General features: G+C 45.2%; 8 protein-coding genes across 8 annotated transcripts; 4 read left to right on the top strand and 4 right to left on the bottom strand.

Annotated features, from left to right (window-relative positions):
• Nucleotides 1-815: 815 nt before the first annotated feature.
• GLAREA_11989 (MFS general substrate transporter) lies at nt 816-2,961 on the top strand (the record flags this gene model as incomplete). Its single annotated transcript, XM_008082771.1, has 8 exons — nt 816-869; nt 929-1,095; nt 1,153-1,286; nt 1,336-1,666; nt 1,716-1,850; nt 2,045-2,065; nt 2,140-2,504; nt 2,570-2,961. 8 exons carry the CDS (start codon nt 816-818, stop codon nt 2,959-2,961), a joined length of 1,599 nt encoding a protein of 532 aa, XP_008080962.1.
• An 829-nt stretch (nt 2,962-3,790) lies between these two features.
• Nucleotides 3,791-4,424, top strand: GLAREA_11988 (uncharacterized protein; the record flags this gene model as incomplete). The annotated part of the gene is made up of 2 exons (XM_008082770.1): nt 3,791-4,153; nt 4,230-4,424. 2 exons carry the CDS (start codon nt 3,791-3,793, stop codon nt 4,422-4,424), a joined length of 558 nt encoding a protein of 185 aa, XP_008080961.1.
• A 409-nt stretch (nt 4,425-4,833) lies between these two features.
• On the bottom strand, nt 4,834-5,704 carry GLAREA_11987 (NAD(P)-binding Rossmann-fold containing protein; the record flags this gene model as incomplete). The annotated part of the gene is made up of 3 exons (XM_008082769.1): nt 4,834-5,124; nt 5,206-5,410; nt 5,475-5,704. The coding sequence occupies 3 exons, from the start codon at nt 5,702-5,704 to the stop codon at nt 4,834-4,836; spliced, it is 726 nt and encodes a 241-aa protein (XP_008080960.1).
• A 713-nt stretch (nt 5,705-6,417) lies between these two features.
• Nucleotides 6,418-11,648, bottom strand: GLAREA_11986 (DNA/RNA polymerase; the record flags this gene model as incomplete). The annotated part of the gene is made up of 2 exons (XM_008082768.1): nt 6,418-11,366; nt 11,414-11,648. 2 exons carry the CDS (start codon nt 11,646-11,648, stop codon nt 6,418-6,420), a joined length of 5,184 nt encoding a protein of 1,727 aa, XP_008080959.1.
• Nucleotides 11,649-11,899: 251 nt separating this feature from the next.
• On the top strand, nt 11,900-13,330 carry GLAREA_11985 (uncharacterized protein; the record flags this gene model as incomplete). The annotated part of the gene is made up of 1 exon (XM_008082767.1): nt 11,900-13,330. One exon carries the CDS (start codon nt 11,900-11,902, stop codon nt 13,328-13,330), a length of 1,431 nt encoding a protein of 476 aa, XP_008080958.1.
• A 307-nt stretch (nt 13,331-13,637) lies between these two features.
• GLAREA_11984 (Alpha-L RNA-binding motif) lies at nt 13,638-14,446 on the bottom strand (the record flags this gene model as incomplete). The annotated part of the gene is made up of 3 exons (XM_008082766.1): nt 13,638-14,205; nt 14,264-14,282; nt 14,401-14,446. 3 exons carry the CDS (start codon nt 14,444-14,446, stop codon nt 13,638-13,640), a joined length of 633 nt encoding a protein of 210 aa, XP_008080957.1.
• Nucleotides 14,447-18,727: 4,281 nt separating this feature from the next.
• Nucleotides 18,728-19,410, top strand: GLAREA_11983 (Translation proteins SH3-like protein; the record flags this gene model as incomplete). The annotated part of the gene is made up of 3 exons (XM_008082765.1): nt 18,728-18,763; nt 18,858-18,926; nt 19,018-19,410. 3 exons carry the CDS (start codon nt 18,728-18,730, stop codon nt 19,408-19,410), a joined length of 498 nt encoding a protein of 165 aa, XP_008080956.1.
• A 652-nt stretch (nt 19,411-20,062) lies between these two features.
• On the bottom strand, nt 20,063-21,440 carry GLAREA_11982 (3-carboxy-cis,cis-mucoante lactonizing enzyme; the record flags this gene model as incomplete). The annotated part of the gene is made up of 2 exons (XM_008082764.1): nt 20,063-20,965; nt 21,009-21,440. The coding sequence occupies 2 exons, from the start codon at nt 21,438-21,440 to the stop codon at nt 20,063-20,065; spliced, it is 1,335 nt and encodes a 444-aa protein (XP_008080955.1).
• Between the last annotated feature and the right edge of the window lie 1,550 nt (nt 21,441-22,990).

Genomic DNA, 22,990 nt, shown 5'->3' with positions numbered 1-22,990 from the left:
GAGAATTGCCAGCATTAGCTGATGTGTATTACTTGCGTTGGGGTCTTAGAAGTGTTTGCCCCACCGTTACACAATTCAGATCGATATCAAGACACCATGTATCATACTTTCGGACCTTGCTGGTGGCTCTCTAGAGAATTCTATCACCTGGCAACAATTGAGGCACATGTACAGCGTAAGCTTAAATCACAATGTTCCGGTGCTTCGAAAGGTCTAGCCACAGGATCTCGGCGAGTTTTCAGGCCCCCTGCAGGAAGTCACGCTACATGTTGGATGGTAGGTAATACTATACGATACTCTTGTAGCGAGTAATAATGGCTAAGCGGAAGGGCAAGCAGATCAAGGCAGTTTGATTCGTCCTAGAGACCTGTAAATTTAAGCCTACCAACAAAGTACCCCGCAGCCAAGAGCTGATTTGGGGTGCACATACGGATAATATCCAGACGCTCCTACGGTATATTAATCTACGTTGATTGAATCAGGTCGACTACTACTCTGTACCATGTCGCAAATCACGCGGCCGGCGAGTTTACACTCAAATTGGAGCTTATCCCGGAGACAGTCCTTAATATGGACGCACACTTCGTAGGGCTGGCATGATTTGGCTGCGAGAACGCTGTGCCTCATTACAAGACGCGCACGCCAAACTACGCAGCCTAGGCCTTGTTGCTTGTTGAAATCGTCCTCTAGGCGCTTTTGCCTCCGCACACAAACGGAGCTGAAGGTTATTGTTTTCTGTTCATTTTGTCTCGGCACATTGCTTTTATTTCGTGGTGCTGAGATTATTGATCTTTAACTAGACAAAGCCTAGCAGGATGACACATCAAGAGGTTATTTCGTCTTTGCCGGCACCTGATGACCAGGACGTCGTGAGTTGTCATGTGCTTCTTTGACGCAAGATCGGGTTTGAATTGATGATGGGATATAGGTTGAACGACACAGAAGTAGTCCCGCACTGAGCATCCAGAAAGTGTCGATTCTCGAGCATCATGATCAGATGGAAAGTTCAGATACCGAGGGAATCCAGGAACTGGTACCTGATCATGGTTCAAATCAGCCCTTGCCAACATGGAGGTTGTTCACGATAATCGGATGGTAGGTAAATCGATTGTTGTTCAAGAAATTTAATGCTAAATTTTTGGTGATGTGCAGTTTATGTGTGGGGCTGTTCCTCACTTTGATGGATATGTCCATCATCTCAACCGCTCTTTACACCATATCACTTGAGTTCCAGAACTACGACCATACAATCTGGGCAGCACTGTCGTATATATTGGCAGACATTGGTTTGTTGAACATAGACCATCTTTTGTACACAAATGCTGATATATCCAGGCTGCGGAGTATGCTTCACCAGGTTAGCGGATGTCTATGGTCGCAAGAATATGGTGCTATCAGCGTTCTTCTTCTTCACCTGCTTTTCTCTTGGATGTGGATTTGCGCAATCAGTCGAGCAACTCATCATCTTTAGAACGTTACAGGGCATTGGAGGTGCTGGACTGTACTCTCTCACTATGGTCATCTGTCCAGAAATATCTCCTCCAAGATTACTGCACTATGTGGTCGGTTCACTAGGGGCTACAGTCGCTGTCGCGGGGGTTTGTGGGCCAGTACTTGGTGGAGTGATCACTGGTGGCACCACATGGAGATGGATTTTCTGGTTGAAGTACGCTGCAGCATCTCTGTCCAATAAACCTATTCTAACCTGCGAATAGTGTTCCAATTGGTGTGATCACTATGATTGTTTTGTTTTTGCCTGGCCAACGAGCGCAAACATCACACAAACAATGGATAGTTCTACTATCAGGCAGCTTGACTACCTTGGAGCTCTTCTCATGGCTGTCGGAAGCGTATGCTTCATCTATACCCTGCACGAAGTCGGATATAGAAAGTTCACTTGGTCAGGAGCTCCGAATGTAGCTCTATTGACTATCTCAAGTGCTGCTTGGATAATTTTATTCATGTGGGAGTGGTACATCAGTCGAACTTCGGGCAAGTTAACGTGGATTTTACCTCAGATTCCATGGAGAATATTGACACACAGACCCATGGTGATGGCCATTATGTAAGTTTCTCCTTTTCTCCATTAAGACTCTTGCTTTTCGACAAACCTACTTACAAGCGTGCTAATTTTCATAGAACTACTTTAATGGCAGGCTTCGTTCAATTTGCCGTCATATTCAGCATTCCTCTCCGTGCTCAGCTTGTAGATCTCAAAAGTGCCACTCAGGCTGGTATTCGACTCCTACCTCTCGTCTCAGCTACCGCAGTTGGGTCCCTCATCGGCGGCGGATCTTCAGCCAAGCAAAATTTGACATTCTTCACCATGACCTTTGCGATGGCTCTTGTTGCTATAGGTTCAGGACTGCTTTCAACCTTGCCTGAGGGCGGAGCCGAAACGAAGGCTATCTATGGCTATCAAGTGACTCTGGGAATTGGTCTAGGCATGTCGATTTCAACGGCTACGTTCATGACTTCGATGGAGGTTGAGTTCGTTGATCACGGTCAGTTGCTGACTCCAAACTTCTAACCATTCTCTCTGCAAGCATCCATTTCTGACTTTTGCTAGCTGTTGCACAGGGCTTGGTAGCTCAAGCCCGCATTCTTGGCGGTGCATTCGGTCTCGTTGCTTCGACTATCATAATGAATAACCACATTGAGACATTTCTCAAAGGTCATGTCACTGACGAAGTCCTCCGAAAGATCCTGATATCTCCCTTCTCTATTCTCGACTATGGCGTTGAGGCCGCTTTATTATTTCGAAGCAGTTACATACACGCATTCTCGCAGGACATGCGGGTCTCTATGTATATTGCCATTGTAGGATTTGTCAGTAGTCTTTGTATCTATCAGAAAAACCCGCCGACCGTAGCAGAGAGGAGCGAGTTGTTAGCAAAGGCAGTGCAAGAGTACAAGGATGAGGTTAGAACGCGAGGGCGAGCGACGAGCGAGAATGCTTGAATTCAAAGTGCGTGAGCGAAATAGTTAATATTAATAGGATCTTAAAAAGGCCGTATAAACAGGATACTTAGAATTGTTTCTTTCCTCAGCCTCTTTTGCAGTAATCGAATATGTCATGTTACTAATCTAGTATACTCGAAGCTGTAGATCTATATATCCCTTAACGCCTAGATACAATTCTGAACGAAAACTCAGTTACCTATCTCGGTCTACTCAAAACGATAACGTTTGAGTTGGATGTATTGTTGTCAAAGCGTTGGGGGGAACCGGGGCATCGGTGGAATACTGCGGAGGGCATTATACGAGGTACAAAAAGGTATCGTACATCAAGTAATACTACGAGCCAAACCGCAATAACTACCTATTTTGTACGAATGCATGTAACTAAGAGAAAATACACACTGAGCGGGCCAGACTACCCAGGATCTTAGCCGCCCGTACTGGAGAAAGTCTCCGTGTTAGGCAGTGGGGGACAATAAATAACTCGCCGTAGATGCTGACATGTACGAGGTAAAGGATCCGTGATACAGACGCACTCCAAATATACTGATGTATGGTATCGCCAAGTATCCTCGGCGGGACATTCAATTGCGCCTTCCAAGTAACTGATTCCGTTTCTCGCAAGCAAAGGGAGCCTGCATCAGGCTTCATCAAGCTTGACGTAAAGGGAAGGGAACGATGATGAATCGAACAGCCTTAGTGTTTGATGTCTATATAGTACTGATAATAACCTGTGATGAACTATCCCTTATCTCAATCTCATCGCTTCAAGACAATATTCACTCTGGAATACCTTACCTCGTCTTCAAACACTTCATTTGTCAACATCATGTTCATGCTCAAGAGTCTCGTCATTGCTTTGGCGAGCATTGGCTCTGTAGCCCTCGCAAAGCCCAGTACTCGCCTCATCCAGAAACGTGACGTTTCCAGCATTGTTGCCAATCTGGCAGAGCTGACAACCGCCGTCAGCTGGAATGTGGGTAACATAAGTGCCTACCAGGGAGGGTTGGATGGTGCCATTTTGTTTCCCCTCATCACCGCTAGCAACCTCGTCGATACTGTCCTCCACACGACCACCATCGACATCGTGGCCCACGCCTCTTTTAGCGAGGACGACAGCCAGACCCTGATATCCACTCTGACTCCTCTCGTGAGCCTCTTGAAGACTACTCTTGAAACTCTAAACGCGAAAGTAAGCATAATAATCTCGTTCGGCAGAAACTGTTAAACTTATGTCTCATGACTAACTGTTTCACTCCTTCTTCTAGCAATCACTGTTCAGAGCTGCTAATATCCATGGCATTGTTCTCGACTCCATCAAGAAGCACAGTGCGGCTGAGGACTTGGTCTACGTGAAGCTTATTGAGAAGGCGACGTTGGGCACCCAAAATACTTTCCAGAGCCTCCGCGTGGAGCTCGAAACGATATATAACGTAGTCGTGGCCGCTTACTCTGCCGTCTGATTATGCAGAAGAAGTCTCTAAAAGAAGCTAGGGAGATTTGTTGAATAGCTGCCTAACGCTATTTCTCTTGAGAATCTTGTATGTTCATTAGAGCTGGAACGATTGGCCTCTTGAGCTGGTGTGGTGGTTTTATGAAGGGGCAGAGAGGTGGGACAATAACAAAAGGGGGTTTGAGTCGAGGTGGAAAATCTCTAGTTCTAGCTATTCTTATCAGAACATTCTCTAAATCAAGTTCTGTATTGCGAAATTCATGGAAGCTTTGGAAATGATAATGATAATGATAATGATATACAATCTCGCAAGCTGTGAGTCCAGGCGCTGAACACTCGATCAAAGTAATTACATCCACGACGACTTTACGTCATGCCCAAAATGTCTTGAAATACTGCCGAGCTGTCCTGGCTACAGTTCACAATGAAGTCTCCTGATCAGCTAGGATCTTAGACCCAATTCGCGTCATATCTTCACACAGCAATGCCTCTTTCTCGATGCCATTAACAGCTTGATCGATCAAAGTGGCTGAAATATGGACGAGCTCCACACTGGGAACACCCAACACAGTCATGAGGATCCAAGGACCAATTCCGCCACTCAAAGTTGTCTGACCTGGTTTTCTTATCAAACCGGGCTTCGCTATACATGGTAACATGTCGCCGTTTGATTTTTCTGCGTAAGCTAGGACGCGGTTTTCTACCTCTCCCTGCAGTTGCGGAATAGTCAATATCGTACCATGAAATGAGTATTCCTGAGATTAAGACAAGAAGAAGAAACGAGGACATACCCGTAAGAGAGTATAATCGCGCATAAAGAGAGGCTTTTTCGTTTGGTCTCGTGTGACATTTGAGCCACTAATATACAGAAACCGGAAGGGTTTAGCTCCCAAAGGACAGATAGTTTCAAGTCCGTTCACAACATAATCGAGGCAAGTCTTGCGAACATGCTCGAATGGAAAGTCCTTAACTTTTCCTATACCAACGGCGATCGTCCTAAAGAGATCAGCTTACTTCGACAAGTTGAACCCTATTTTCATGCTCGAAAAGTGCGACATACCAAATACACGCATTCGCACCAGCAAGTTCTTTTTTCACATCCTCAGAGTAATTGTTAAAATCTTTGCAAATGACAGACTTGAGCTTCGAGGCATTCGCGCCTGCATTTGCCGGGACAGCCGTTTCACGACGCGCAAGACCAATGATGGAAGTGATTGCTGGGTTGGAGATGGCTTGGCGGATGATTTCTGTGGCTACATAGCCAGTTGAGCCAGCGATTATGAGTTTCATGTTGGGTAGCGATGAGTAATGTACGGGTTGCAATGCAGGTAGCGTTTTGTCCACGATAGCAGCAATAGCTCTTGTGAGAAGCAGATGAATATTAACGCTACCGTTTGATTGTTGTTGGTTGGGCGACGGGATGGGCTTGTACTGGAATTGCTTACGAGGTCCTCACGCTGATAAGCCAAATTATCCGAGGGTTTTCAGGGGGTCCGCGTGGCCTGGGCCTGGATTGTCATTGTACGTACAATACGTCTCACTTACAGACGACGGTACCGAATCCTGATCAAAAGAACTACAACGACATGATAATATATCCTCCAGTATCCATTAGCCGATGCAATTGTTACCACCATAAGACTTAACACGATGCAGAGTTTGAAACTGAGTATCTACAAAGTCGTAAAGATAGATATGAACCCTGACAATCAGACAGTGCTGTGCGGAAATTCCCGTCACATGTTGTAAGAGAGGTGACTTCGACCTTCTCTATCCGAAGCTTAAGCAAGACAGTTCAAAACTCAATATTCCTCCTTGTTTGAGACCACTTGGTTATTAATCACGTGTTTCCTTCTTGATATACTGTTGGAAGAAGGCAGCACGCTGTACTGCCCAATCGAGAACCAAGTTATCCAACCCAGTTTCCTCAAAACGCCAGGCTCATATGCAAATCCCTCCAATGCCGTTTCCAATATTCCTAGCCCACAACCCGCCGCCATGCACTACCATTCCAAATCCCCCATGTCGACTATCCTATCTTCCAGCTCTTTTATAACAGGCTCGATAGTCATCTTCTCTGTCTTCAATCTTGCCTTCTGTCTCGTCCTCGAATAGAACACAGGGCAATCCTTACTGTCACATCTGACTTCATCCAACGGCGAAATTCCGGAACAACTCTGGCATATTCTGATCATATCCATGTACTTCTTTTCTTCGCTACTAAGTTTTGTCCTCAAAGACAGGACGGACCTTGGCTTGTCAGCCAAACATTTCAGGCAGATGGGGCCTTCGAACTCGAGTTTCTCCTTGCAAACAAGACAGGCTGACGATTTCATATAAGACTCCAAAGTCTTTTTGCTCATTGCTAGCTCTTTCGACTGGCCCTGCATTTGAAGATTGACGTCCACGCGACGAACCCGCTGATACTTGGGCATTTCATCATACCAATTCCTAACATTCGCACCAACGACATTGAAAATACGTTCCAGAGGAGGGATGAGATTCTTCGAGATGTAATATTCTGAATCAAGCTCGCTGTGATCATTCTCTAAAAGCTCCTCAGGCGCTACACAACGATCGATAAGCCGAGCACCGGGAGCGCCAGTGATCACGACGTAAGGGACTCGTTCGCCATATTGAGGTTCAGCTCGAGCGTCTTCTAGCATTCGTTTGGTGCTGATAAGGGCGCCAGGTGGTGGCGGTCCTTTATCGCTGTAGGTTCCCAACTTGACCTCTCTAGCAAAGCAAAAGTCTTGAATTGATACTGAACCTTTCATGATTTTTTCGCACTGTTTTTGGAAGTAGTTTTTTACTTCACTGAGATCAGCTGTTCGAAACAAAATCTTCAGAGCCTTTTCTTCTATCTTTTGTTCCGCTGGTGTCCCGTCTCTGCGGACAGTCTCGATCCCTTTGGCATCGAAATCTGGCTCCTTCTGGTCTCGATACTCGTACTTGAAGCCGACATAGCGCTTCTTTGCTAGAAGCACGCAAGGCAAGTAGACCTTTTCGAACTTAAGCTTGACCGGTCGAGGATTCATTTTCGTAATCGTCTTGGCAATTTCCTCGCCAATATCGAATGCTTGATCTTTGGTACGTCCTTTAAGGTAGACAAACAAGCTGTCCGTATCGCCATACACAACTTCAGCTCCCCAGCGCTTGACGGAGTGGATCAATGCGATTGCCCTCTCTAGTGTCTCGCGGCCAGTCTGCACAATGCTATCGGCAATCTCAGAGCATGGCATTCGGCCAGAGAAAGACGCTGATGTGTAACCATAGGTAACATTAGCGATGAGTTTGAGCGCAAGTTGCCTGTTGTTTAGAAGCCTTTGAAGTGCCTTGTCGTCCTTATCAATTTTCATACCACTCTTAACCATGACTCGAGTCTCAAGAATCTCGCCCAGCATTTTAGCCAGTAGAGACTTGCGGATCTCAGGCTTGACATACATCATTCCGTTGGGTGAAATGTTCACATGATCTTTGAGTAGCTCAAGTAGCCTCTGCTGTCTCTTGTATTCCGTAAAACCCATCTTGTTTGTTCCTCGCCAGTTGATCACTCGACCCAAAAAGGTAGAGTAGCAGTAGTTATATGCAATCATAACACTAGGGTACAGACTCTGAAAATCGAGTACCAGTAAAGGGCTGTTGTAAAAAGCACTTTGTGGTTCCATCACAAGAGGCAAGCACTCAAGAGCATTCTGACCTCCTACTTGCTTCCGACTAGGCGATACTAACATGAAATTCTCGGGTTTCGCGATTCGAAACATCAGCGACTCTACTTTGTATTGAGATCCACGAGAAAAGACGGAGAAGAAGTCCACTCCGAGCAAGCGCGCTTGCTCGCTAGTTCTGGCTATCAATTCATTCTGCTCTAAGAGACCTAAATCAAGTTGAACTCGAGAAGTGTAATGACTGATGAGCTTTGCAAAATCTCGGGGCTTGTCGTTGGTATACCAGTTTGTGAGATCAGCCCAAGTGAAATGAGGTATTCGCCGGTGTAGCAGATGAAAAGCGACGTTTTCCATCGTATATTGGAGCAAATTAAGTTCCGCTCGCATCGCTCGCCAAATGTTAATCATATGCCTGCCTGTGACTCGAATCGTGGAAGTATTGTTGAATCCCCATTTATCATTGTCCTTGCCAAATCGTCCATGAGATTGCGATTTCATTCGCGAAAACTCATCGCAGAGGTTGTAGTCATACTTCAGACGAGCTCTCTCAATCAAATAGCCCCACGAGCCGCCGTGGACCTCGTAGCCAGTTAAGATATCGGGATCATAGTTTCGCACAATCTCGACCATCCTGATCATTAGATCCAGCTCAGAGTCCTCAGAAACAACATCAAGGCCGCTCTGTTTTGCAATACGTGCCGCAGCCACCCCATCCTCGGAAAGTACAACAATCCCGAGATGGGATCCTGCAGTTTCACAATTGTCCTCAAGCTCCGAGTCGTCCGCCTGCAAACACCAAAATACACATTGAACTTCGTCTTCTTCCGGATTTGGTACGAAGTTTCCCCTAGTGTTGACATGCACTTCAAGACTCATTGTACTCATATAATTTGCCTCGTGTATTATGTTCGCCGTCTTTTTGGGCTGCGTGTATTTGAAGCCATGCTTGTTCTTTTGAGTAGGCCCATCAATCTGGGAAAGCTTTCCCTTCTGACGGAGGTTAGAGGACTCGCTTGAAGAGTTCCTTACTTTTAACTCGTCGCCTAATTTGTTCGCAATTTGTTCCTTTGCCCACGCCTCGACTTCTGCAAATGTGGGCGGCGATTCTGCGATAGACCAGCTTCGCAATCCACATTTCCGTCGACGAAATTGGTATTCTTTCTCCTCCTTGACTTTGTCAGGAACAATTCCAGACTTCATCCCAAAAGTTGCATCAGAAGACGCCGTTGGATCAAAATCAGGAAGGAACGGGACCGTCAAACTTTCGAGCTTGAACTCTCTGCCAGCCCACTCGCGAGTTCGCTCAGGGGCATCTTCTTCGTTGCTGTAATACGCGTCCTGATAGATCATAGAAGGTAGACCAAAATGATGCATGGTAGACACTACCAAATCTCGGGCGGGTGGAAGTTCAGGGACACAGAAAATTCTCTTAGACCCAGATCCCATAAAGCAAGCACGAAGCTGACGCGAACTTACAAGCTGCGTCGAGTCATCTGTGAGACCTGTAGGTAGAGTCGATGCCGACTGTTTAGATTGACTGTCAGTAGTCTGTGGCGATGACAGTAGAGGATCAAAAGATACGTGCTTCTGTTGTCTTCTAGTTAAGCTAGGGGAGGACAGACCCTTTTGGCTCAGTCTCTGCGTCATATTTGGATCGTGAGGAGCTTTGACGACTGGATAAGTAAGCGCTAAAACGTGAGCCTGCTGGCTCGATTTTGGCGTTTCTTGAGACAAGCGAAAGCTGAGTGATGCCCCTTTTGTAGCCACACCATTGACAGTAGGTAGCTGACGTTTCGAAATTCTGTTCTTCGAGCGTCCACCTTTCAATTTCTGAAGCAATACGGAAATATCCTCCCCATCTTCTTCGTCATTGCTTGGGGCATCAAGTCGTTCTATTTCTTGAATGCCATGAGATGGCTCATCAGATATATGTGGCGATAGTTTCACGCGCTTCGATGCAGACTGGTCATGAAAAGGGGGCGAAGTCCTTTTTGAGCCTTTGAGGTTCGATGTGTTGTTGGAGGAAGACTGCAATTCGTCCAATACTCCAACATCAGCAGACTCTCCAACTCCTTCAAAGCTGTCGGGATCTTGGTGATCCACAAATTGCTCAGCAAAATCTTCACCACCGGGTCTTGATTCGTCGTCTATTTCATGATCGGGTCTTTGCATTTCATCAGATTCAAGGTGCTTTTCCTCCACCTGATCACCCTTCTTTCTTTGGGATAATTCAATCTCCCTCATTATGTCTTCATCAGAGTCATAAGGAAAATCCTCATCATCATTTGCGTTGAAAGCAAGAATTCGTCGCTCGTCAACTTCCCTTTCATCATTGTCGTCAATATCATAATTTACATTCATTGTATCGCCGCTTTGAGTAAGTCCAAGTACAGGCCGTAGATTCTCTGGATACAAGTCTTCTACGGATTCGAGGCTGGTTTTGACCGAGGAGCTGAAAGGCGTAGGTTTGACGAATGTATTGAAAGATATCTTCAACCCGTCGCTCTTATCTTTCTCGTCTTTGATCAAATTTGAGATCATCTCTCGATATTCCTCTTCATGAATCCAGCCTCCGGCTTGAGAGTATCGGGGGTCGGCAGACATTGAGACCATGACGTCCGCTGGAAATGGGCCGCTTCCTGGCGCAGGATTCGACATCTTAGATTTTCTTCGCCGGGTTTCGTCTCTCCAAAGCCCGGCCATGCTGTGTACTAGCTTTTCATCTGGGGCCAGTGGGTTCAGTCTTTCTATGAAGTCTTCATGAAGATGTCGTGGTTTAACATCGTGCCGATTTACAATATCCTGACAGCATATGTCTACCTCTATTGAGCAATGGCTGACCCTGGGAAGCTCAAAATCTGGCGTCACGGCGTCAGTTGGCACTGAGCGGTCATGCCAAAGATTGGCCGGGTTTGTCAATTCGTCATAGTCGGGCAATGGGCTTCGAAAATTTACCTTGCTACAATCGATATATCCGCATCCATACAGGTTATAGTCGGCCATCCATTGGAGGAGATACTGAAGATGGGCCTCGTACGGTTGAAAGATCCTCTTCATCACAACACCTTGGCGTAGAAGATCTGCGAGCCTCGTCATGTGCATTGGGTTCAGCATGTATATTTTCAGGTAATATCTGTATCCGACATGAAAGCCATAGAAAGGGATCCCTTTAACCAGAGTGATCCGCGCAACATATTTGGCTTTGCCGTCACATACATTTCGTCTGTAGCTAACGGCGAGCGCGTAATCGATCGATAGGTGAAGACGATGAATATAAGCTCCAACTGGGATAATGTTAGCCATGAAAACGCGCTGGAATACTGCTTCATACCATCATCTGGAACCAGATTACCCGTATATTCGATGTACAGGTATGGGAATGCACCATGAATATGAGCGCATACTTTCTGACCAGTTTCCGTTGCCCCAAAGACTCTTATCACCGGGATTTTGGGCTCCTTTTGTACTTGCGACGGCTTGATATTGCTACGTAGCAGAGGGTCGAATTTCGATGGCGTTGCTTGATAAAAGTCGATACAGTTTAATCGTAACCGGAAAAGGTCCATAGCTCATGTATGCACATCATGAAAGAAAGCGAAACAAGCAATGATTGCCAGTTTCAATAGGCATTTCCGTGAAGTGAGTATAAGTCGTTTTGGTTGCTGAGAATTATCGTTGACACCAGAAGGTCGCGGTGTCACGAGTTCAGGACGCGCCAATCTTCCCCGGATTTTCAGGGATCATTTTGCGCCTCCAGCTTGACCCTCACCACAAGAACATACAAGTTCTACCACCACAATTTCGAAGGATACTCAAGATGCCTCCAGCAGGGACTCAACCACGCAAGCCGCCTGCACCTTCGGCAGCTAATAAAGAGGCCAACGAATACATCCCGTCCTTTATTTCGAAGAAACCCTTCTATATTGGCGACGACGACGACCAAAATGATTACCTTGAGCATCAACGTCTTCAAAAGGCGCAATCCGATCAGTCAAAATGGTATGATCGCGGTAAGAAAGTTGGGCCAGCAGCTACAAAATTCCGCAAAGGCGCATGTGAAAACTGCGGCGCCATGACACACAAAACGAAAGAATGTCTAAGTCGACCGAGAGCTAAAGGCGCAAAATGGACGGGCAAGGATATTCAAGCGGATGAGGTAGTACAGGATGTCAGTTTGGGATGGGATGCGAAGAGGGACCGCTGGAATGGATATGATAGCAAAGAGTACCGGAATGTTATTGACGAGTATGCGCAACTGGAGGAGCTGAAGAAAAAAGTTGTGGATACGGCAGCAAAGGAGGACGAAGACGACGAGGGAGAGGATGGAGCGAAGTATGCCGAGGAGTCGGATATGGGAAGACATCAGAAGACCTCAACAAAGCAGTTACGGATACGAGAGGATACTGCTAAGTACCTGCTAAATCTGGATCTGGACTCTGCCAAATATGACCCCAAGACACGGTCTATGGTGGATAGTGGAGCAACAGCAGATACCGCAGCGGCTCTGGTTGCAGAAGAAGGGTTCATGAGAGCCTCGGGAGATGCTGCTGAGTTCGAAAAAGCGCAAAAATATGCTTGGGAATCTCAGGAGAAGGGAGGAGACACCAAGCAGCATTTGCAAGCTAACCCCACCGCAGGAGAGTATTATCGAAAGAAGGAGAAAGCTGAAGCAGAGGCGAAGAAGTTGGCGCATCAGAAGATGTTACTGGAAAAATATGGTGGTGAGGTTAATCCACTGGCTGCCAAACTTCGAGAGACTGCTGTATCTGAATCTGAGAGATACGTCGAATATGACGAATCAGGGTCTATCAAAGGTGCTCCCAGGATTATTGCTAAATCCAAATACGCTGAAGACGTGATGATCAACAATCACACATCAGTATGGGGAAGTTGGTGGTCAAATTTCGAATGGGGTTACGCTTGCTGTCATTCGATGGTCAAGAACAGTTATTGTACTGGAGAAGAGGGCAAAGCAGCTTTTGAGGAAGCCGATCGTCGTCGCACGGGTGGTGTTCTAGAAATTGAGGAAGCTGAAGCTCCCCAGGAAATTGAATGGGCTTCCAAGAAAGATCCGATAAATACACCACCACAAGCGGATGTAGGCACAGAACCCACGAAGAAGCGAACCATAGAAGAAATGACAGGGGGTGTGACGGAAGAAGATATGGATGAATATAGGAGGAAGAGGACCGCTGCCAACGATCCCATGGCTGCATTTTTGGGGAAAGATGAATTGCTACAACAGTAGCGTTGCCTCACATTTAATGACATGGGAAGATACAGTCGAGCAGGCAACGATATACTTCGGAATGGTTTGCATCAATACGATATAGGAATCTGATTTAGCGGGAGTTATGGTCATCAAGCATTAGAAAGGAGTTACTGTATATCAAAACTTTTAGGAGCTGAAATTGTCAGATTGCTTTTTCAATGTGAATTTGCAATGCATATCTGTAACGCCTCGATGTGACTAAATTACACTCGATGTCCAGTCAGAACTCCTAAATGCACGCCATAGCCATACCATGTATCAATGCATTTTATTTTTTGATTCTTTACTCGTCATCCTCTTCCTCTCCATCATCACCATCCTTCTTCTCCGCAGCCTTGGCCTTCTTGCGGCGAACACGACCTGGACGACCACCTCCGAATGGCGAGCTAAGAGCAAAATCGATGTGCTTCTGGGAATCGAGACGAACGACGAAAGATGGGACGTTAACGATTTGCTTTCCGACACGGATATGTCTCTGGCGGATAAGAACACGGGCGTGGTGGATGGATTTGGCGAGACCGAGCTTGTAGACACAAGTCTGTAGACGACGCTCCAAGAAATCCTCAATCTTCAAGGCCAAGACGTAATCGAGCTTCATACGGGACTCGTCGAGAACACCGACACGTACGAGACGACGAATGAGGGCATTTCCTTCGAAAAGTCGCTTTGGGTCCTTCTCGTCAAGGGTGAGCAATTGACTAGCGGGCGTTAGTGACTTCCATTCCCTCGCATTGCGATCATTGTATCCATACCGGGCAGCACGACGAATCTTGGAGAGAGTAAGCTGGACTCGCCAGACTTCACGCTTGTTGCGGAGTCCGTACTCGCCAACGAGCTTCAATTCCGCATCCCTAGGGATACAATCAGTGACATGAACAGAGACAAGCTCTAGAACAGTGGTCCACTTACAAACGAGCACTCTCGAATGCTGTTATAAGTTAGCATAAGATCTGTTCTTGGATGGATTTCGCAGCCAGGCGCATCGCAAAGATGTCGGTATTCTGGACTATGGTGTGAGACGCCGAGTTGGTTTTGAGTTCACTTACGTCTTCTTGGGACCTTGTAGGTCTTGGAGTAGGATCTTGGGGCCATGGTTGCTGGAGATCCGGGTTGTCGATGTCAGGTTGTCGTTCAAAAATATTGAGGATTTTCACATAATATTCGAGCTGATTGATGGTGCGGACCGCTAGCCGAAATCAGCTTAGCGTCATGTGAGGAATCCTAATCACGTGCTAGTCCCCATGCTTTTCACGCAAGACAATCAAAATCGTCAATTTTCACAGATAAATGCTTTACAAATGTGATACTTGTGGAAACATCTAAACAAGAGCCATTTTTCTTTTCAACCCATGTGTTGTTGTAGCGGACAATTATCTCAACCCGGGGAGCGAGACATACTACCTACTCAACATGGTTATTAGAGTACTGAGTTCTCCAACCATTTGATTTTACAAATTTTCTTGTCCATAACCTGTTACAATCACTTTCTACCCAGTATTCAGGTTCCTACTACGAGAGCATGCTCAAGTTCTGATGTAGAGTATATTTCCTGCTTTTAACATCCACCCCATGGGTCTTTCCATCTCACACTTTTGATGTCAGTAATGAATTCTAGAACCACGCGCTTTCAGGAGCAATTACTGAAAAGCAAGATATTTTTTGTTGCTCTTAGATCACGTAAAGTACAATGTTAATGGTGTTGCCACTAGGTTATCAGCGAAACATAGCGAAAATACTGCTCTATGTGTCTCCAGAACAGGATTGAAATTGCTATCACAGCCTTTGAGTGACTCGGTTCTTTAACTTAGAAGTTCTCTCTGCGAGACTTAAGTTCTGGCCGACAATTCCGATGCTCATTGTATACTATGGAAGTTAACTTGTACTGATAAAAACCCTTCTTGCGTTACGTATCAACGTCGCTGCCCTGTCTAGCGATTAGCTCACTTGACCTCATGAGTTTCTCTCTCTCACACAACGGATGAAAGTTCGTGGCTGAATCTCCTGTATATTTTGTTAACTCGAGGAGAAAGGAACATTGAAAAGTTTTGATCATTAACTCATCTAAACCAACGATCATGGCCTTTTGATTTACTGATACAACAGACGAAATGTAATATCTTGTGAACTCGATCGAGTAACAAATTCAGTACTACTATTTATTTTATTTGCCGCCAGCCTCTACCTGTCTCTGCGAGAGCTAACTCCTAGATTCCACCTCTTTCCCTTACAGTCCGCTCCGACTCGCGAGAACTTGCCTCAAACACTGAGCTACCCATCGAGGCATCGAAGAGGCTGTTACTGAAGTATCCAACTCTTTCAACCTTTGACTTCTCTACACAGAACATGTCTATACTATTCAGTTCCTCGCAAGTCTGCGCTTGACCTTCGTACCCAGAGCCCTCACTAGAAATACCAGCCCTCGCTGTCATCTCTCATCGAGGGTTATAACAACAGCACAAAGGGGCTAATGACTATAATAAATTGAAAAGCATGTCAAATTCTCATTTCCCTTACACATTAGTTTAACCGATACATGGACTGGCCGTTTCTAATTAGTGATGCCGTAAATACGAAACCCAGTTCATGGATTCCAGCAGTTGTGCTAGAAGTTGAAGAGATGTTGAGCATAAGCATAGAGCAGTGGAAGTTGCGGCATGCTGAATAGAAATTGGCGGTATTGGCTTCACACAAAAACACCCTTACCCAGACGACAGACATGGAAATGTAATTTTACTTTAAAAATCCATTCAACTGGACAAACAAATTGCATCACCAATTGAGGGCGACAAAATAATACCTGCCCATAGCCGACCGAGGAGCCAATGAAAGTGATATTGAACACAGAAGACCAAGTGCCAGTTGACCTAAAGAAAAAGAGGGTTGGCAGATCACGGGTAAAAATGAAAAAACATAAGATTCTTATCTAATTATATCAAGCTCATGCTTCTAGGAGAAGTTTTTCATCTGCAACGAACCGAACAGGACTGGAAGGCGATGAGGATTAACTTATTTGAAATAGAGCCTGAAAGCGTCGATTTACTAAAGAAGAACTCAGATGAGACGTACGTTACTTCGTCAACGAAATTGAAGAAATATCGTACTTCGAATTGTGTATTTACAAAACAATCAAAGTAATTACATGACTTCGAATCGTCGATTTTGATTGATTTACTTCTGACTACCCTTACTTTGGCTTAATCTTGATATGATCACCTATCATAAATCAAATCAATTAAATTATTTAGCACGCTGTTGTTGACTATCACATTTCGCCCACTGTAAGTCTGTAAGCTGCCTTGGATCTAAGTGGCCATAGTTGACATTCTTATAAAGCATTCAAGCTTCTATTCTCAAAGCCGTCGGTGCATCTTGATTCCATCATCCAAGCGCTATTCGTATTCAACATCATTGCCCACTTGTCCTGAGCCATTATTCCAGCTCGCAGATGACAACCTATATTACAGGGCTTATAAATACCCTCCCAATTTAAAGCGTAAAATAAAAAACTTAAAAGACAATTAATTTTACTCAGTTGTTAATTTGTCTCGAGTGGAGTCTAAGAGCGTCATTTTATTAAAAACAATATACGAAATACACTGTGGATCGTCAAATTCATTGACTAAACATAGAATCTCAACTGCTATATTCGGTTTAGCTCAAGCAGCTTTGCAAGTGAGTAATATCAGACATCTTTCTAGAAAACATTTAATTTTCCGTTTCAAAGCCCTCGGTCCCCGATTGTTTTTAAGAGTGACTGACTGACCCTCTTTAAATACAATGATCTTAAAAATCAACTTTCTAACACTTTGTTATTATTATGTATATTGTGTTTTATGAAAAGAGACGAACTCGTAGAGTTTTTATTAGTCGCAAAATCAAATAACTCCAGCATTTGGAAAAGAACATTTCTAATCAACCATGACCAGGTGTCCCAGGTTAGGTTTACCAAACACTAGTAGGGTCATTCTTGGTTCTCTTATCTAAATAGTATCTGGTTTAAACATTGCTCGTCACTTATGCTGAATCATTATCCTAGCTCGCAGATAACAAATTGAACAGCAGAAGCTTTTGAATAGTCGATTTACTGCAAACAATAAACAAAACACACAATGTTATCAAACTACTTAGTAAAATGCCAGGTTTCAACTGTCATGTTTTGATCTACTTGATAAGCGGACATGACCGATGTTTCTTGAGAAACCGGTGATTACGCCTCTTTCATCTAAACAGCAGCCGATTTCAACATCATTCCTCACTTATTCTGAGCTATTATCCGGGATCGTAGAGAAACAGTAAAAATAGTAAAAGCCTATAAAGTGTCTTTACTGAAATAATAAACGAGAACTCGTCAAATTAACCTGAGGAATATTGTTGTTCGATTGCTTTTGTTCATCGCGAACTGCTTTATCTGTCGCAAGCATCTTCGCCGTTCCACTTGAAAGTGTTCAAGTTTCTATTCCCAAGGCCATTGATGCTTATATTACTTTATTCTTCCACCGTCGCCTCAAAGAGTTTATACACTATAGCTTTGAACAGTAGGGCTTATTTGATGAAACCGGTATTACACACACTGGACATTTCAAATCTTTATTTCTATACTCAGTTGCATCATCAAAACAGCACCCAATTGCGAAATCACTCCTCACTTGCTCTGAGATATTTTCCCAGCTAGCAAAACAAAATAAAATCGCAGAAGGTTATAACTATCCTCGGAATTTAAAGTGCAATTTGACACAATACACAGGATAATTACATTTAATTACTTGTTGGTTTGTTTCTGCTGGTCTAAAAGCGTTTGTTTACTGAAAACGATAGACAAAATACAGCATATTTCGTCAAAGTAATCGAAGAAATGGCGTACCGCGAGCTGGCTGCTCCGATAATGGATACCGTCGACGCTCATCTAGGAAGTCAGCGATTCTTGCTTCTTTCATCCAAACGGCATTCGATTTTAATACTGTTCCTCACTTGTTCTAAGAGATTATCCCCAGTCAGCCTTTTGGTGGACAGAATAAACAGCGATTCATGCATGATGATTATCCAATCGGGTTGAAAAAATATCGTCTATTTCGTCTATCGTTTTGAGGTATCAAAAGGGGCGTAAGCGGATGATGCGAGTCGATAATTATTGACAATCCTTTGCCTAATCTGCATCGATGAGTTGACAACATATCGGGTGTATCGAGGAAGTTCCAAGTTTGTCCTGTGTGGTGAATCGGAACCGTCGGCGGCCCGGGGGGTACCGGTGCTGACATAACTTTATGCACGGACCATCTCACCGCACACTGCGAATTTTCGAATATCATTTTGTCGCAAAACCGGCTCGCCAAACCTCACGACAACAATCGACTCAAAACCCCAAAATCAGCAACCATGGGTCATCCAGCAGGTCTTCGCGCCGGTACTCGGGTCAGTCACATCTAATCCTTCCTACGATTCGAACGAGCCAAATCCGACATGTTTGCGCTATGTTATCGCCGAAACTTCGCTAACAACACCACAGTATGCCTTCTCCAGGGACTTCCGCAAGAAGGGAATGATCAACTTGGGTACCTACTTGAAGACGTACACAGTGGGTCAGATCGTCGATATACGAGCGAACGGAGCTGGTATGTTTAACTCTGAACTGTGTGCAAAATAACATTGGCTAACACAAAAAATAGTCCAAAAGGGAATGCCACACAAAGGTAATAATATATCTTCATGATCCACTGTGTCCTAATGCTAAAAACCTCGTCGTGTATCACGGGAAGACGGGCGTAGTTTACAATGTCACGAAGAGCGCCGTTGGAGTCATCATCTATAAGAAGGTCAAGCACCGCTACATCGAAAAGCGCGTCAATCTCCGAGTCGAGCACGTTTCATTATCCCGATCCAGAGAGGAGTTCGTTAAGAGAGTCAAGAAGAACGCAGAGTTGAAGAAGAAGGCCAAGACCGACGGCACACATGTTCACTTGAAGAGACAGCCAGCCATGCCACGAGAGGCCCGAACCATTTCGATGAAGGAGAACGTACCAGAGACCATCGTACCAATCGCCTACGAGACCACCATCTAGAGGGTTGCGTTGTCTATCTGGTTTCAGTTTTGCTTTGGGGTTTCTTTGGGGTTGGGGGAATCATGGATCCTTTACGATCTCGAGGTCTTTTAGCAGTGCATGACACATGGAACTTTGTGCATTATCTCAAGGAAAATGAGAGCTAAATACTTCAAAAGCATATGAAGCGTGCCAAATTGGAGTGATGATTGTGAGGAATGGCCAACGGAGTTATCGTCAATTTTCTTGAACATCGGAGGTAGCCTGACGAAGGAGTTTGATGTCCTTCGGAAATCAAAAATTCCTCATTTCTGCAGGCCCTTCGCTGAGTTCTCTCTTCTGCCAATGCTGTTTTTTTATACTGAATGTGATCTTGGTTCGACGAAGATGTCGAAACTGGAGTATTGACTGATAGCAGGAGTTTTCGTCTTCATCATGAATATGTTCAAAAGCATCTTCCCGCACGAATTCTAAGATTAAGCCCAAAGCTTCAAACACCTCAAATTAAATACACATTTGCTACTAATATCAAAAGATCCATTTCACAACCATTCAACAAGCTCACAAACTTTTTATCTACAAACCAACTGACTCAAACCCACAGTTCCATCAAGAAACGATCAAAAACGAAACCTCCTATATACAACCACCACAACTCTTTTCACACCACCCTCTAGCAAAGCGTCATCCCCTGCACGCTATCACTCACCCCCATCACCTCGAAATTCTGCACCTCCTTGACACTTCCCCGCCCCCCAGAAACATCATACACAGCCACATGAACCGGGACACCCGCCGTCGCATTCCCCGGCGCAAGAGCATACACGAAATTCCCCTTACTCGCAAGATCAATTAATCCAATATTACCGTTCTTAGCATCTAGACTCTTGACCACCTCCCCAGTCTTGGTATCAATCTCACTCAACACATTCCTCGCCACATCCGTGACGAACGCCGTGGATGTAACAGCCGAGAAAGTAGCCCAACACGTAGCTTTCTGCCCGTCGAGCTTAGTGGATGCGGAAACGGCAGCAGCTGCGAAGCCAGTTGAAGAAGAAAGAGTCGCGGTTCCGAACGAGGCGTCTGTGACGAAGATGTCAGATGTACCTGGCAAGACCGTAGACCCGAAGAGCACAGCCGTTCCATTCGGCGAGGTCTGCGTCCCGGTCATGGACACCATGCCGGCTGTCACGGGGAAGGAAGATAGGAATCCGGTGTTCTTTTTCGTGGGGTCGCCTTTCACGGTGGTCAGTAAAGCGGTGGAGTCGCCGTTGAAGAAGGTCTGGGATACGGTGTTCAATGGGCCTGAGGGTGGGTTGGTCTGGTTCAATGCGAATGGACGGAGGGATCCTGAGGGTAGGAGTCCGGTGGGTGTTATTTTGTAACAGGCTATTCCTGCGCGGGCGCCGGTGTTGGCTACGCATGCCATGGACAGCTTAGAAGAAACGGCTACCGAGACGGGGAAGTCGCCCATGGTGTCGACGGGGGAGCCGATCATTGTCAGTTTTGTGGCGTCCCGAGAGGAGATGCTGAAGAGTGATGCGGTATTGGAACCGGGGTTGAGTGCTATCATTGTCTGAATGTGTTAGCGAAACTCACCCTAGATGAAGAAAACTTACGCTGCCTTCCACGCGAATGATACTCTGACTGAATGTTCCATCTGGGAGAGCTGGTTTGCCGGCTGCGTCAACTCCAACTCCGCCTTTTCCTTGGGTGCTTGTCATGCTTCCTGCGCTGAGTTTGCCGTCGGCTCCTACTTTGAGTGCGACAACAGCGTTATTGGCAGCATTTGTTAGGAAGTATACAGCTTTTGCGTTTCCGGCCTTTGCATTCCCTTGGGCTGGAGGAGTTGCACATTCTGCTGGAGATGCTTGGGACATCATTGCCATGACTGGTGAAAGATCTACCTTCTGGCCATTATTCATTTGTGCGCCGCCATCTGAGGAAATGGTGATTGTCAGGCCCGTTGAACCGAGTGGGATTGTCAAAGGAGCGGCGAGAGTTGCTGAGAGGAGAGAGAGGGTTGTGAGTAAGGTAGTAAGCGAATACATGATTGCTGAATACTTCTAGTATCCTGTGATTGGAGATTATGGAATTAAGATCTGAAACTAAGCAGATTGAAGGCCAGCTTGTTGATATTAGATGATTGTGAGTGATGATCAAATTAAATCATAAGCAGTACCTACATTCTTATACAAACTCATCATCCTCACCGTAAGCCGCGATGATACGAACTCCTTAAAATGATTCCAAAGATTCATTTAGACCACAAATATGCAAAACCACAACTCCTTACACAACTCCGTAATAGCCTGGGGATTACATTATCAAACAATTAGCACTGCACTAGCCTATACGCAAAACTATATGGAAGTGAGCAGGAGGAGTAGAACTTGACAAGCGAATTGTCGCAAGGGGAATAGACCAATGGGATGACAGGATGAAACGAGAAGCTTTGGAATCTCAGATTTCCTATTTGGGAATGGTCGAGATAGCCTGAACCTGAATCACGACGACTCGCTCATACTTGTGGCTAAAACCAGTGTGGATGAAGTGATGTTCTCGAAACGAGGTTGTTCGCTTAGGTACCTGCTTTGGGTTCCGCGACAATTTTTGAAGTTTCGAGATCAACCTACCCAAGTAAGGGGGATGGTATGTCATCTTTGGCTTGAATCCATCGAGATGATAAGGTTGATGCTTCCCCCACCATTTTAAAATTTGGGATGGTTTGAATTCGTACACTTCCAAGTAAAATTCGGTGCGGAACTCGACGAGCGCTTTATTTCAGTGCAACAATCAGCTCACTTTCGGCCATTTCGATTGCAAATAAGGAAGACATTTCCCATGCACAAATAGTCTCAGCCAAAGACTTATTTTAGGCTGGAAGTATAGTCTTCGGCTTAAGACAAGATTTCGGTCAGTGTTAAATCCAAGTAGGTTTGCCTACAATCAACTCTTCGAAAGTGCAGAGTGCTTCGACTGGGACGAATTCCAAGAACATTGTATCAGTCAGAAGACGATATCCAAATATCATTCGTGGCCTTCTGTGTGAGTTCTCACCTGCCGGTAACACTAACAAAAGTTACAGACCTCACAAGATCTTCATAATCTGAAACGAAGCAAGGAGATCAATACAGCTTCCACCAAACAAGAAGATCTTCAGCTGCAGATCACTAGATCATCAATCCCAAAATGATAGCATACCCGTTTCATAGGTTCAGGTTTAGAATAAAATTTGACCATTTTTCGAGTCGATGCTCACTTGAGCTAATCACCAGCAATGGCCACCACTTGTCAACCTCTTGATGAGAGACTCGCTACTTTGAGAAGCACATCGTAACACAAGGGAAAACATATGATTTCTTTTTTTGACCCAGAAAAGAAAGCATCCTTTGCTGAATATCTTCAGTCGAAGCTGAACTTCAAACCATGGTAGGTTGAATGACGAATGTTCTTGAGCGTCGACGTTTCAGAGTTTTGTCATCGAGAAATTATCATCTGATTTCAGCTCAGCTGTACCGTCTGGTCTCTTCCTCACACTTGAGATGTTTTCGAGCATTGGAGTCTGCAAGCAAACTCCTTGTTGGTGTTGTCAAGCTTC

The sequence above is a fragment of the Glarea lozoyensis genome (genome assembly GCF_000409485.1).
Source record: "Glarea lozoyensis ATCC 20868 chromosome Unknown GLAREA17, whole genome shotgun sequence".
NCBI classification, from domain to species: domain Eukaryota; kingdom Fungi; phylum Ascomycota; class Leotiomycetes; order Helotiales; family Helotiaceae; genus Glarea; species Glarea lozoyensis.
The sequence above is the reverse complement of the archived record's forward strand: the minus strand, read 5'-3'. Positions and strand labels throughout refer to the sequence as shown.